The sequence below is a fragment of the Ruditapes philippinarum genome, unplaced genomic scaffold, assembly GCF_026571515.1.
Source record: "Ruditapes philippinarum isolate M1 unplaced genomic scaffold, ASM2657151v2 ctg475_1_1_1_1, whole genome shotgun sequence".
In the NCBI taxonomy this organism is placed as follows: domain Eukaryota; kingdom Metazoa; phylum Mollusca; class Bivalvia; order Venerida; family Veneridae; genus Ruditapes; species Ruditapes philippinarum.
In genome coordinates this window covers 68500-82382 of record NW_026856980.1, presented here as the reverse complement: position 1 = coordinate 82382, position 13883 = coordinate 68500, and the positions used below count along the sequence as shown (strand labels likewise).

The 13883-nt window shown below is 33.5% G+C and overlaps 1 protein-coding gene across 1 annotated transcript; it reads right to left on the bottom strand.

Moving 5' to 3' along the window:
* Positions 1–11010, bottom strand: LOC132748338 (neuroglian-like). The gene is made up of 5 exons (XM_060737920.1): positions 10929–11010; positions 2976–3340; positions 2282–2516; positions 1618–1757; positions 1–897 (listed from the first exon to the last, which is right to left on the bottom strand). The coding sequence occupies exons 1-5, from the start codon at positions 10990–10992 to the stop codon at positions 661–663; spliced, it is 1041 nt and encodes a 346-aa protein (XP_060593903.1). The 5' UTR covers positions 10993–11010; the 3' UTR covers positions 1–660.
* Positions 11011–13883: the final 2873 nt, after the last annotated feature.

The window sequence follows — 13883 nt, the reverse complement described above, 5'->3', positions numbered from 1 at the left end:
TTAAGAAGAATTATCAAAATATTTATTTTAAAGTTTTTTATTTAAGATGTCGAAGGCGAGACGTTTAGTGTTTGGATTGTGCCGAGGCGCCTAACGGACGAACAAAATTTGAGCCGCGTCACGACAAAACCAACATAGTCGTTTGCGACCAGCATGGATCCACACCAGCCTGCGCATCCGCTGTTCGCTTACCAACCCTATTACAAGTAAAGTACAGCATGAATCCTGATCAGACTACGCGGATGCGCAGGCTGGTCTGGATCCATGCTGGTCGCAAACGCACTGTGTTGGTTTTGTCGTGACGCGGCTCATTTTATTTCTTCATCCTTAACGGTATTTTAAAAAGAAGTGCCGTTGTGAGAATGACGATTTTTAATGCGGCCTCTGTCGATAGTCGTCATTATGGATTTTCTGTGTTGTTAAGTAATTATTGTGTTTATGTACACCAATCTTTACATTATATTTTTACCGACTTTGGATGTTGCACCATCCCTACATATAAATTTTAAATGCAGTGACAACATTTTGGCATCTAGCACAATTGTTTATTGATAAACAAAATATATTTACATAAAATTAAGTTTCTCACAAGTTATTCGCTGTACTGTATTTTATTCAATTTCGACATAACGTTGTATGAAACAATGTAATCATATTTCATTATGCAATATTACCTCCTCGCCCATCGAATTCAATGGTTTCACTCGGAAGCCCTACATAAAAGTTATTCAAAATAGCAACATTGGCTTGCACACTGTTACATTTTGTAAGATTGGTTAAAACAAAAGAAGACTGTATTTTCCTGCCTGTATAATTCAAACCAGACATGAAATCTTCAAGTGGGATATCAACGTCATGCAGTGTGACCGACTTCTTTTCTGAACACCAATAACTGACCTGAAATGTACAAATATGTCTAGAACTGATACGAATTTGTATACAATATCGAAATACCCGACGTGACAGAAGTTTAATATTCAGCCGTGTTTGCCAATTACCATATTTGACACCTTTGTCAGCGGCTAAAGCAATTTTTAACTTTCTATTGAAAATATCAGATTGAAAATCACCAAAGGCAATTATACAAGTATCAATATGAATAATGGAGAAACATTTGCTACTTATTACGCGAATTATAAATGGTAAATAGGTTTATATGTTTGTAAACAACCAACCTACGGGGTGTTTAGGGAAGCTACGGTTTATTTGCTGAATATCATTCAAAGATGGTATAGTGTCACAATGTTCACGTTTGATGTGTTCATTTGAGCATATTTCTAATATCCATGAAATAGTATTTGATTAACGCTTGAACAACATATGCGTGGGATATGGAAATAATATTAAGAAAGTTTTAACTCGTATACTAATTCCAATGTGTCATCTCTCGGTTGGATTATTTCATGTGAGGAAGGTATGCAGATATCTTTCTTCTCGGTGCCATGCACAGAGGACATCCGAAGTCTATTCAACAAGTGAAGCTGGAAAGTTCCCATATGACCTCTACTGTGTTGATGTGATGTAACAGACAACAGATAAAATCGTCACTACAACATGTTATCTTCATGTTATTACATTTAAGACTCCATACAAACTTAACAACTTAATTAGACTTACTTTAAACCCTTTCAATTCGCCCTGAATGTAATTCATCTCGCCTTGTTCTTCAAGCCAAATATAATCCCATATCCACTCAAGTTTTGCTGCAGTGTTACCTATAGCTATAGCATTGACTTCCAAAGGCCAGACTTTCGGAACTACAAGAAAATATTATTCTTCAAACAGAAAAAGATTGAAATGGTTAATCTGCTTTCAGTATGACTTTGAAATGTACTGTAATGAAAGTAGTTCAAAGTACAAATAATGCAAGCTGTGCACAGCCAATGTTATTTCATTTTTATGTCGTTCACGTTAATTTTGTATTTTACAATTTGTTTGTTTATTTGATATATGAGTTAATCTACGTTTGTAATATATAATTAAAATGATTTGTCATAAAGGTAGCATAATGTAAACAACGTTTTTTTCTATAACTTCCATAAATTTGTTCTGATAGCTAAAACACAAAAGAGGCTAATGACAATGTTATATGACCTGCGAGGAACGTTCTGGAAACTGTAATTGTTTAATTGGACACCAAAATTTAAAAGTTTAAGAAATAAAGAAACAGCATTTTTGAGTCTTAATTTTCTTTTATACAAGTACCCAGAAGATAAAAAAATAGATATGTTTCAAGGTAATATGTTGGTCTAGACATGTTTATCGTGTACTTAGAACTTACTGTCCTCGTATGAATACACAAGGTATTCTGACGGCACTTCCGTTGCCTCTCCGAGAGCGTTTCTAGCTTGTATTGTCACTAAATATGGTGTATATGGTTGTCCTACCACAAATTCTTCAGAACTTCTTTTCCAGTCATAAACTTGGTACAGATGTGAACTAACGTCACTATCCCGCTGTTTGAAATGTATCACATATCTAAAGTCAGGACCATTATGTTCCTCTTCTTTTATTGGCTGAAATAATACAAAAATCACATATAGCATTGCCTTATAATGAAACCAACATTACCAGCGTATATTTTAGTAGCTATGATGAAAACTTGTATGTGACATGAAAATTAATGATATATGTTTGTAATTGCTGAAGACCAGTTACTTGATTTTGTTATGAATTCTACAAGTAACTGTGTTCTGGTTGATATAGATCTAATACTGTCACAAATGTCTTTCTGATATAACAGTTACAACAACATGTATATAAATGAAGAATAATTTCCTTATGACTAGTAATGCATGGTTTATTTTATTATTATTTATAGTATTTAATAAACTAGCATAATTCAAATCTTTAAAGATCAAATAGAATTTAATGATATATCTTTCAGATAAAGAAATACGTTAAGGCAATCCCATCAACGTCAGTTTGTATGGTACTAGAATCTAAAATACGTAGTGAATTACAAATAAACCTACTGTCCATAAAATTTTAAGCATGCCTTTTTTATCTCCAATTGATGAAATATTCCGGGGGTTTTTATATGGCCTAGCAGACGGAGTTCTGCATTCTTGTTGTGTATGACGACTTGTTGAACTTTTGCCAACACCGTCTGTAGCTATTACTCTAAATGTGTATCTTGTATAAGGTGACAGTAGAATAGAGGCACTGTCTGTGTTATTCACTGTTTTGGCATTGACCCATTGATCTGGATGATATGATGTGTTATACTGAATTTCATATTGAAATGGAACATTGTTGTTATCCCCGTTAGTCCACTTGATATTGGCCGAATTCCCTCGACAACTTAATAACTTTACATTTACTGGAGCAAATGGTTGACCTAAAAGTATACAAAAAGACTTGATAAATTACAATTTCATTTGGGGAATTAGTAAATCTACAAGTATTCGCAGGACGAGTTGACTGTTACACTTTAACCTGGAGAGCAATGTTCATCCTCAACATTGATACACCAGTGCACCATGAGAACTCAGAATGAATACCTTTGCTTTGAACTGAGTCAATGTACCAGTAAAATACAACATTATAGTGGACTGCAAGAATCTTAACTGTTGGACAAGACCGATCTAGAAGAAAAAGTAAACATTTAGATATTTATCCTGAACTGGGTCAATTTGCATGTTCAATGTAGAAGTACAAAATGTACATTAAATATTGATCCTAACTGGTAAACTACGTCAGTCTACAAGAACATATAGATGTACATTAAAATATCTAGATATCTTTACTAATGGACTAGCTCTATTCGCAAGAAACTGAATACGCATAAGAGATATTTATCCTTACAAGTTGTATAGGATAATTTGCAAGAACAAATGGATCAACATTATTTTAGCCATGCTAACTGGTGGACTAGGACGATGTGAAAAAAACATAACAAAACAAACTAAAGAAAAATAAATAAATTCAACTTTACTGTCCGTGTAGGAAAATTATTTATTGACGCGGTGGTCAAATCCACTATTACGATGTAAAACAGTTATCATATTCTGTTTATTATGTTTAGGGCACGCATGCTTGCGATATAAATTAAAATATAGACAACTTAATCAACCGTCAGCGTAGCGCAGTAGGTAAGGTCAGCATAAATATCATTGCAAGACTGATTCGGATTGTACTTTTTCTCGAAAATAATGTCTATGTCTATAAACAATCAAATACGAATATGTTATATTTTTTCTTGATGTAAAGAAGTGTTAAGTGTTGTGTTAATTTCTATTAACTTCTCATTTTTTTTCCAAAAGTAATATCTAGAAAGTAAGTTCTACCTTATATTGAATACTAAACGGAAAAATTACATGTACACAAATTGTTTCAACTATAGATCAGTTGGCTTAAAAAACTCGTGCACTGCACAAGTACTGTGATTACTGCATATTTCACACAACACAGGATAAAAAAACATAACCGGTATATTTAAATTATAAGATATTATAAAAAAACTATCTTTATTTTCAAATTCATTTGCATCTTCAGTAAAATTGGAAAAAGGGGAAACAAAAAATAAATAAAAAAGAAATAGACAACTTGTGAGGCTCGAACACGTGAAAATGTTTTATCTATATTGCATCCCAATGACTTTACAAACTTTGCCATCAAGACATTTAAAAATCTATGTTTTATCTAGTACTAAATTGGCTTCTAAAACCCTTGTTTTACCTATTTAGACAAAGATTATAAAATTTTGTGTACACAAAAAACGCAACGTCAATCTCACATTATCATAGCGTTACAGTGAGTATTACACGGTAATTATCATAAATTATGGACTTGCCGATCTGCAAGGCCAAATGAATAATAATTAAAAGATGATTGCTAACTAGTGGAATAGGCCACTTTGCATGACAATTGCGGATAAGGTCATGAACGCAGTAATATGAATACTCAGAACTATGGTGGCTGATTTGGTACGCTTTTGTGCGTCTAATTGGCGAAAAAGCGCCAAACGGCGCGTTGTTGGACTTTCGTCTTGTCGTTTTGTCGCTAGCAACAACACAGCGCCAAACGCCGCGCTGTCGTCCTGTCTCTAGCACGGCACGCCAATCGGCAAGTTGTCGTGCGGCGCGTTGTCGCGATGTCACCATGAGCCATTCCTTCAATTTGAACCTAGCGACAATGTGACATTGCGAAAAACACACCGCACGACAACGCGCCGTTTGGCGTGCCGCTATAGAGACAAGACGACTGCGCGACAATGCGCCGTTTGGCGCTTTGTCGTGCTGTCGCTAGCGCATATGCGACGCACTAAAGCGTAACAAATCAGCCATCATACATAACGGAAAAAACTGTATTATTTCTTACCATACAAAATATAATTTGCCTCTGGTAGTTTTTTGCGCCTTCACTTTATTTCATTGTGTGAATCTTGAGTACTAGTATTCCTTTTTATGCTCTTTCGTATTTCATCAAGTGTCTTTAGGTTTAGTTAATTTGATGTGTTTCATTTTGTACCGTTCCTTTATTTCATTGTGTGCTTTTGGTCTTAATCATTCTATGTCTTTGGTTCATACCTTTTGGTGCTTTAATATATCCTATTATGTGTCTTTGGTATATCCTATTGTCTGTTTGTTTTTGTTTGTTTGTGCTTGCTCGCGCGTGTGTGTGCGTGTGTGCGCGCGCGTGCGCGTGGTTCATTATGTGTATTTTATATTGTTATCTTTTTGTTTGAATGATGTAAACAATATCGGGCAATAACTCTGACAAGTATTTTTTCTAATCTTTTTTCAATATTACTTGATTCACGTATACGTAAGTGGGCTGACTGCAATAATATAATTTACTGATAATCAATTTGGGTTTTGAACCGGTGAATCAACTCTAGACTGTGTCTTTGTTTTGACATCTATCATAAATAAAATTATTACACATGAAACAAGAAAGGTTTATTCAGCATTTGTTGATTATCAAAAGGCATTTGACCTTGTTTACAGAAATGGTAAGATGATAACTTATGGAATTTCTTGTAAGATTAATAAAATACTCGTATTACAAAGTATGCATAAAAGTGTAAAACTATGTGTTCGAGCTTCTAGGTCACTAACTAATTATTCTGATAGCTATATGAGCGTTTAACAGGGAGAACCCCTTTCTCCTCTTCTATTTATATTTTTTTGTCAATGATATGAGTGATTTTATGGAGAATGAAGCAGTTGATGTTTTTTCTCTTGATGAATTGCAGATATTTTTGTTATTATTTGCCGATGATATCGTCTTATTTTCTTATACACAGGAAGGTTTACAATTACTTCTTAACAAATTAAACCAATATTGTACTGAATAGGGACTTACTGTTAATGTTGATGACTGTCACAATGGTTTTGAAAACCGGCAACAGGAATGATACTGTTGAGCCCTTTTATGATAATGAAATTTGTACAAAAATTTACTTATTTAGGTGTCACATTATCAGCAAATGAAAACCATTATCAAACTCAAAAGGTATTGTCCCATCAAGCGACAAAGGCATTATATTCACTGAATTCTCTTTTTGATGTAGTTTATCTTGATGTTACTGAAAAAATTAAACTTTTTGAATCAATGGTTTTACCAATATTGACATATGGATGTGAAATCTGGGGTTTTCATAATAATCAAGACATTGAGCGCGTTTATCTTAAGTTCCTATAAACAGATTTTAGGAGTTCGTCAACAAACAACAAATATTGCCGTTTATGTAGAATTGTGTAAATTTCCATTATCAGCCATTCGTAATATCAGAATAATAAAATTTTGGTCTAGAGTTAGGAAAACCCCAGGTACACTTATGTAAAAAAATGTATTTAAAAGACCAGAATGACATTTTAGTCAATGCCGTTAGATACATTACGTTTGTTAAATTCGCTTGGTTAACATTATTTGTGAGATCCAAACTTAGTATTAAATAATTCACAAGTAAATAGTATGATACAACGTATTGAAGATCAAAATATGCAAAATTGGTATGCTGAACTGCGTGTATCTAGAAAATAAGAGGTTTATAAAGAAATTAAAACTGATTTTAGTATGAAAAATATCTTAGTATCATAACCAATGATAAACATAGAAAATCCCTTTCAAAATATTTAGATGTTCGGCTCATAGATTAGCTATAGAGGAAGGTCACTTCAGGAATATAGATAGAAACAATATATTATGTGTGAAATGTAATTTGAAGTGGTCGAAAATGTGTATCATCTGTTATTGGTATGTCCATTTTATTCTGATTTAAGATCACTTTATTTACCAAGATATTATTGTACTTGGCCAAATATAAACATATTTAAAAGTATAATGACTTCTTCTTCTTCTAAAAACGTAATGATGAAATTAGCTAAATATATTCACTTATCATTTGAAAAAAGAAATACTGTCCAGTTTTCTGTTAAGAAATTTCTTTTTCTTCAAACAATATTAATTTGAAAATCAATGTTGTTTTGTTGTTGTTGTTTTTCACTGTTATTGCTTGTAATTATGTGTCTATGTTAACTCCATCACCATACTTTTCTGTAAAGGGAATGCAATTTGATTATTTCTGGGGTTCCCGAGAAGAAAGACGAAGAGAGTATTCACTATATCGGTGAAATCCTATACAAAGATTTGAAACTAACGAACAATGTCAAGATAGCATGAGCACACAGAATTGGTCGCGTATTTACACCCAGAGTCCCGCATTTAGAACAACAGCGATATCCAAAACATCGTAGTATTTTTGTAACGTTTAGCAATGTTGCAGATGTCGATATGATAATGTCAAACGCATTCAAACTAAAGGGCACAAGAATTGGAATATCAAGAGATTACCCCGTGAGATTAGTGATGCCCGTCTGGTACTCTGCCCAGATTTTAAAGGTAATAGAGAAAAATACGGTGCTTAAAATATACAAATAAAATTTCCAGCATCATTACATGTAAACAAGCAAATGGTAAAAGATATGTTTCCGGACTGGCATAAAACACTGAGGGGACAAAGAGACTCTGATCCGTCAAAGCGTATTTCCGAGGCGGTCAAATCCAAATACAACTCTATGCAAAAGGCGTTCAGTCAACAACTCGAACAACTGGATGGTGATTCAGATTTGTCCGAAGCAATGGACCTTGAACATGAAATAATACACGAGGTAACCCGCCAGAACCGCAGCGAAGATGCTGCATTCAGCTGCAATAATGTTCCCGCTACTGTAGAGACATTATCCCCGAACAAAAGTATAGCACGCTCAGATCCACCACTAACTAACAATAGGAAGACCCAGATAAGTGCTGTCCAATTAAACACTCCCAGAGGGAAAAAGCCCGTTAAACATACTACGTCAAGGCAATATGACAACTTAAGACGCCACGTTCATAATATTTTATCTGAAAATCAAGCTGGATTCCGAGCAAAGTACTCAACGGCAGACCATGTATATACACTTACATTTTTGATAGATAAACTTAGGGTACAGAAGAAAAAACTTTTTGTATCATATATTGATTTTTCGCTTGCTTTTGATAAAGTTTGGTGCACGGGTTTATGGTATAAATTTATAAAACAGGTATAAATGGGAAAATTTTTCAAGTAATACGTAACATGTACGCAGATATAAAATCATGTGTGGCCTCTTCAAATTTTAATTCTCCTTTCTTCTCTAGTTTAAGCGGAGTAAGCCAAGGAAAAAATCTTTCTCCGATTTTGTTTTCTATATATTTAAACGATCTTGAAAGTTATCTATATCAAAATAACCCAGGAATAACCTTGCATTACCAAAGTAATGATTTTGATGTGTATTTAAAACTTTTTGTACTGTTATATGCAGATGACACCATTATTATTAGCGAGGACAAAATATCATTAAAATCAACACTTAATGATTTTTCTAATTATTGTAAAGAATGGAAACTTGAAATGAATATGAGTTAGTAGAAGGTCATGTTTTTTTGGGGCTCGAACAAACCCGAAAATTTTCACTTCACTCTTGATGGCAAACCCTTGAAATTGTTAAAGAGTATAAATATTTGGGAGTGGTATTTCGTCCTCGGGTAGTTATCTTAGTTCTAGAAAATCGCTTGTCTCTCAAGCAAATAAAGCTATGCATCTTTTATATAGTAGAATATGCAATCTAGACTTACCTATTGACCTTCAACTTAAGCTTTTCGATCAAACAATTTTACCTATTCTTACAGTAAACTTAGTTTGTTTTTGTTTACTTTATTTTACAGTTCTTCAGTTGTCACCCGTTATGTTATTTAATTTTAGCAATTATTGAATAAACATAAAGCAACGATTTCCAAATTGAAAAAAAAAAAAAAAAAAAAAAAAAAAAAAATGTTAACTTACCCAGTCAATCGAACGAATCTATATGATGTTACTTTTTCAACTCATGTGTTAATCCGTTCATTTCTTTATTTATAAACTGTAAAAACCCACGTGAATACACATCTACAAGTCGCACGAGATCTACTATTACTGACCTTTCAGTACCACGCTTGTGAATGTGTAGAACTACGTAAATTGCTGTATAAACGCTAAAGTGATTGTACAATTTAAGATTTGATGACCATAAAAATTTGATATAAGTATATAATCTTAAACTGTCCACTTTGTTGAAAAAAATATTTAGTAAATAACTTTTCCACAATTTATATTCATACCATTATCTGCATGCAAACTGCCATGTGTATATATATATATATTCTATATTTGTCTAAGTAAATAAATCATGTTGTTCTCATGTATATGTACTGTAGAACCTGATTGTAAATAAAAGTATATGCCTGTCTGTCTGTCTGTCTGTCTGTACTTAAATATTATGCATTTTGTACATGTATTTTTTACTAAATTTGTAATTGCATAATTATGCAATGTTTTATGTTACATTAATAATCGCCATTCATAATACTTGGCGATAAACGTGTAAAATGTTTATGCCAATAAAGTATTTGACTTTTTTATGCAATGTGGTGACATTTATTGTGTGCTTTGACGAATTTCATGCAAATGCTTTTTTATGTAATCCATTGTGTACGTTGAATTTTATTTTTAATTTTGTTTGTTTCAGTTTTGCCTGCAGTGTCATTGTTTTTCTCTTTGAAAATGAAAAATGAGGTCTGTAATAGTTAGAAAACAAAAAAGGAAATCGAATTTCCATTTTATGAAATTCAGTCAAAATTTTTATTTTCGATAAATTTACAATCACAATAAGTAAAAAAATATTAAAAATACAAAATAAAAAATTCTGAAAATTAATTGAAAAATTAACAGTTTACAATTTACACAAAGCAATAAGTATTCTTGCAAAATAGGATTGGGGCGGAAGAAAAAATGTAATATTGAATTAGCTGAGAAGCATTGAAAATTGAAAAACACTTTTTATAAAGAGGTGTATATTTAAATAGTGTAATTACTAATACATAAAATTCGATTTATGAAAAAATCCAAAACTTTAATTTCATTTCGCATACCAGAAAAAAAGTAAACAAAATAACATTGACTTTGATAACAAAATACATTAAATGTATTCCGATGTAAAACATTTAACTAGATATATTTACGTTTACTAGTAACTTATAAACAAACTTTCAAAAAACAAAAAAAAAAAAAAAAAAAAAAAAAAAAAAAAAAAAAACAAACAAAAAACCCAAAAAAAACCAGAAGACGTAATGATACAATTATATGCATGATAGTATTGATGAAATTATATGATACACGGCATCACTCCAGTCTTGAATCAATGTTTGCTTTTGACTTTTTTTATATTATCATTCATTTATTTATTTCTTTATTTATATTTAATCATTTTTTAAATATTTTTCGGGCAGACAAGAATGTTCGTATATACAAGGATGCATGTATATTTGACTTAAAATGAATACTGATCTGTGTATGTGCACTTTTTCTGGTAATAAATGTATAAAAGTTACACATGTAATATATTAGTATGTTATATAAATACCTGTACAAGTAAACAAACCTCCAGCAATAATGAAGAGAATAATATACAACAACATGTGCGACATGTTCAACAGATAGGTGAATACTGCGAGATTACTGATGGAAACCACTGGGTTTATATAGAGAATTGTCGTAAAGGTCTTGTGAAGTTTTATAGCTGTAATAGAATTAAACAGGAATAGCGCTGTACCATATAAGGCCAATAATTTCATGGTCCATTTTACATTATCTTGAGTAAATTTCGTTCCAAATATACATCACATTTAGCGACAAAAATGTATTTCCTTCTTACTAAAGTGGCCTTTTGATAATATAAGTCTCAAGATGACGTCAGAGGTCCGACCATTTATTTTTTTGTGAGATCGCTATATATACTTTGATAAAGAAGCCGTATGCTATATGTTTACAGGTTAACTGAGATGTCCCTGTAAATGTTAGATGTTTTCAGGTTAACTGAGATTACCCTGTAAGTGTTAGATGACTACCAATGGTGATCATTATTTCATAAATAAAACAGTTTCAACTGAAGTAATTTACGGTGATAATTTAACGGATTTTGTGTCAGACTGTATAACAGTATATTATAACGACTTTTATCAAAGTACATTTACAACTATAACCAATATTTATTTACACATTTTCGACTGAAAGATCACACAACACAAGTAAATCGGGGTGGGGGTCTTTAACAAGGATTGTCCTTCAGAAGCAAGGGATTCAATTTTTATATTTCTTTTTTCTTTTTTTTTGTAACATCATAGAAATGATGTAAACAACAGTATTATTTGACAATTACAAACTCGGTTTGATTGGGTCTGTTTACGTGAGATTATGTTAAAGTGCAACATATCTCACGCCCCCTACAACGACTTGAGCGGTCCAAATTGTCAACACTTACACGAGAAATAATCCTGTGTTAAATTGCTTGATACGTATTATTCTAACACCGTTGGACGATTTTCATTGAAATAATCATCATCAACAACAACAGTAACAACGACAATTTATTTCAGCATTTAATAATACACATTTACTTCTAGCCTACAATTATAAAATTATGTGTAGTGATAGGTCATATAAAGCTTTTATTGAAACGAAGAAGCTTTCGCCATAGTGTAGTCAGGTACGGTTTGTCAGCGTACGGTATGGTACGGACATATACAGAACATTATTGTGAAAGAGTTGTTCCCCTTCGTATTACATGTACGCCATTTGTTGCCGATTCTTTAGGCAATATTAATAAACTACAAAACTCATATATTTGTGTGTTTCTATACCGTTAAACCTTACTGGCGTGGTGGCAGCAGGAAAAGGACTCACTCTCAATCTGCAACCCAGTAATTTGCGGACACTGTTGTGGACATTTCACGTCAAAATAAGTGCAAAAAAAACGGATAGTTCTACTCTACTGCGTAGTGACAAAACACATAAACATTTACAATAATGGCTCATGTACGTGCACCCAAGCAATGGTGTTTGACCAAACAAGAAACTATTACATCGTTCGAGTCTTGGAGACAAAATTTACAATATACTTTGTCCCTGGATCCCAATTTTGCACCGTTCCTAGTTGAGGGATTTCAGTGGGAGCGAAAAACAAACACAAACCCAGAACGCGGATTTACTGATGATGGCGAATCAGTTCCTGAGGCAAAGAGGCGCACAGCTGCACAAAAAAGTGATTTATCTAGAACTCATGCTAGGGCAAATTGCAAACTTCTGCCCAATAATTTCTCGTAACACTATCGTGAAAAATGCAACGTCAATAAAAAACTATTTGGCAGACAATTCGTTTACATTTCGGATTCCAGTCAACAGGAGCACATTTTCTGGATTTTGACAGTATACAACTTCAACCAGGAGAGAGACCAGAGGATTTATACCAGCGTTTATCAAGTTTTATCGAAGATAACACATTAAAGAAAGATGGTGGCCTAATATGGGAACTGTACCAGATGAAGACGAAGAGATTACCCCAACAGTCGAAAACTTGGTTGTATTAACATGGTTGAGATTAATAGACAATCGTTTGCCGGCACTAGTAAAACAGCGCTACGGAACAGAACTTCGTTCAAGGACTTTAGCCACACTTAAGCCTGAAATTTCTCTCGCTTTAGACAGTTTGCTAGACGAAATACATGCCGTAGCTGATGCAAAAGTCATGCGTTTCTGCTTTTAAAGGTTCTAAAGACAACGGAAAATTTCGATCAATCTCTCGTGCCACCCCTTCGTGTCCCTTATGTAAACAAGCTGGCCGAAGATCATTCAATCATTTTCTCAGCAAATGCAAATTCTTACCTGAGGAAGACAAGCGTTATCTTTCAAGTGTTCGTCAAACTGTCTCGGACGAAACTGCGGGGGATCCGGAAATCGATCAAGAGCCTTACGAAGATGACAATCAGCAATCTCAATGCTATGGTATAGATTCGGCTACTTCTAGACGTGTAAGCACCAAACAGTCTCCAACATTAAAAACATTTTATAAACATTTTCCTCTGAATGTTACCCTAGATACTGGAGCAGAAATCAACATGTTGAAATTGTCTGTTGCACACTATATGGGAGTACCTATTAAGAAAAGCAATCAACGTGCACTCCAGGCAGATGGTTCCACCCCATTAAAGGTGGCTGGCGAGACACATATAGTTCTTACTCGTGGCGAACAGAGTTTAACTGTTGAGGCATTAGTGGTTGAAAACTTGGATGTGGATTTACTTGGTGGAATACCTTTCATGGCAACAAATGACATTATGGTTAGACCTGCAAAGCAACAAATTGTTATTCATGGTTCTGATACAGTGTTTTATGCACCAGAGGTACCTGACTCGGTTTCTCACAGTGTTCGAAGGACCCAAGCTTTTGTCCTTAGGCCAAGTTCCAATATGTCTTCAATTACATGGCCGGGATCTTACCTGGAGGTCACTTTGCCAGACAACATTGATCCCGATGGCACACT

Excerpts from the sequence above, each read along its gene's own strand:
- LOC132748338 (XM_060737920.1), bottom strand. The coding sequence starts at position 10,992 with ATGTCGCACATGTTGTTGTATATTATTCTCTTCATTATTGCTGGAGGT. Across the intron at positions 3,341-10,928 it reads AGGTTTGTTTACTTGTACAG|GTCAACCATTTGCTCCAGTA; the intron begins GTATTTATATAA and ends GTATACTTTTAG. Across the intron at positions 898-1,617 it reads GCGAATTGAAAGGGTTTAAA|GTCAGTTATTGGTGTTCAGA; the intron begins GTAAGTCTAATT and ends TGTACATTTCAG.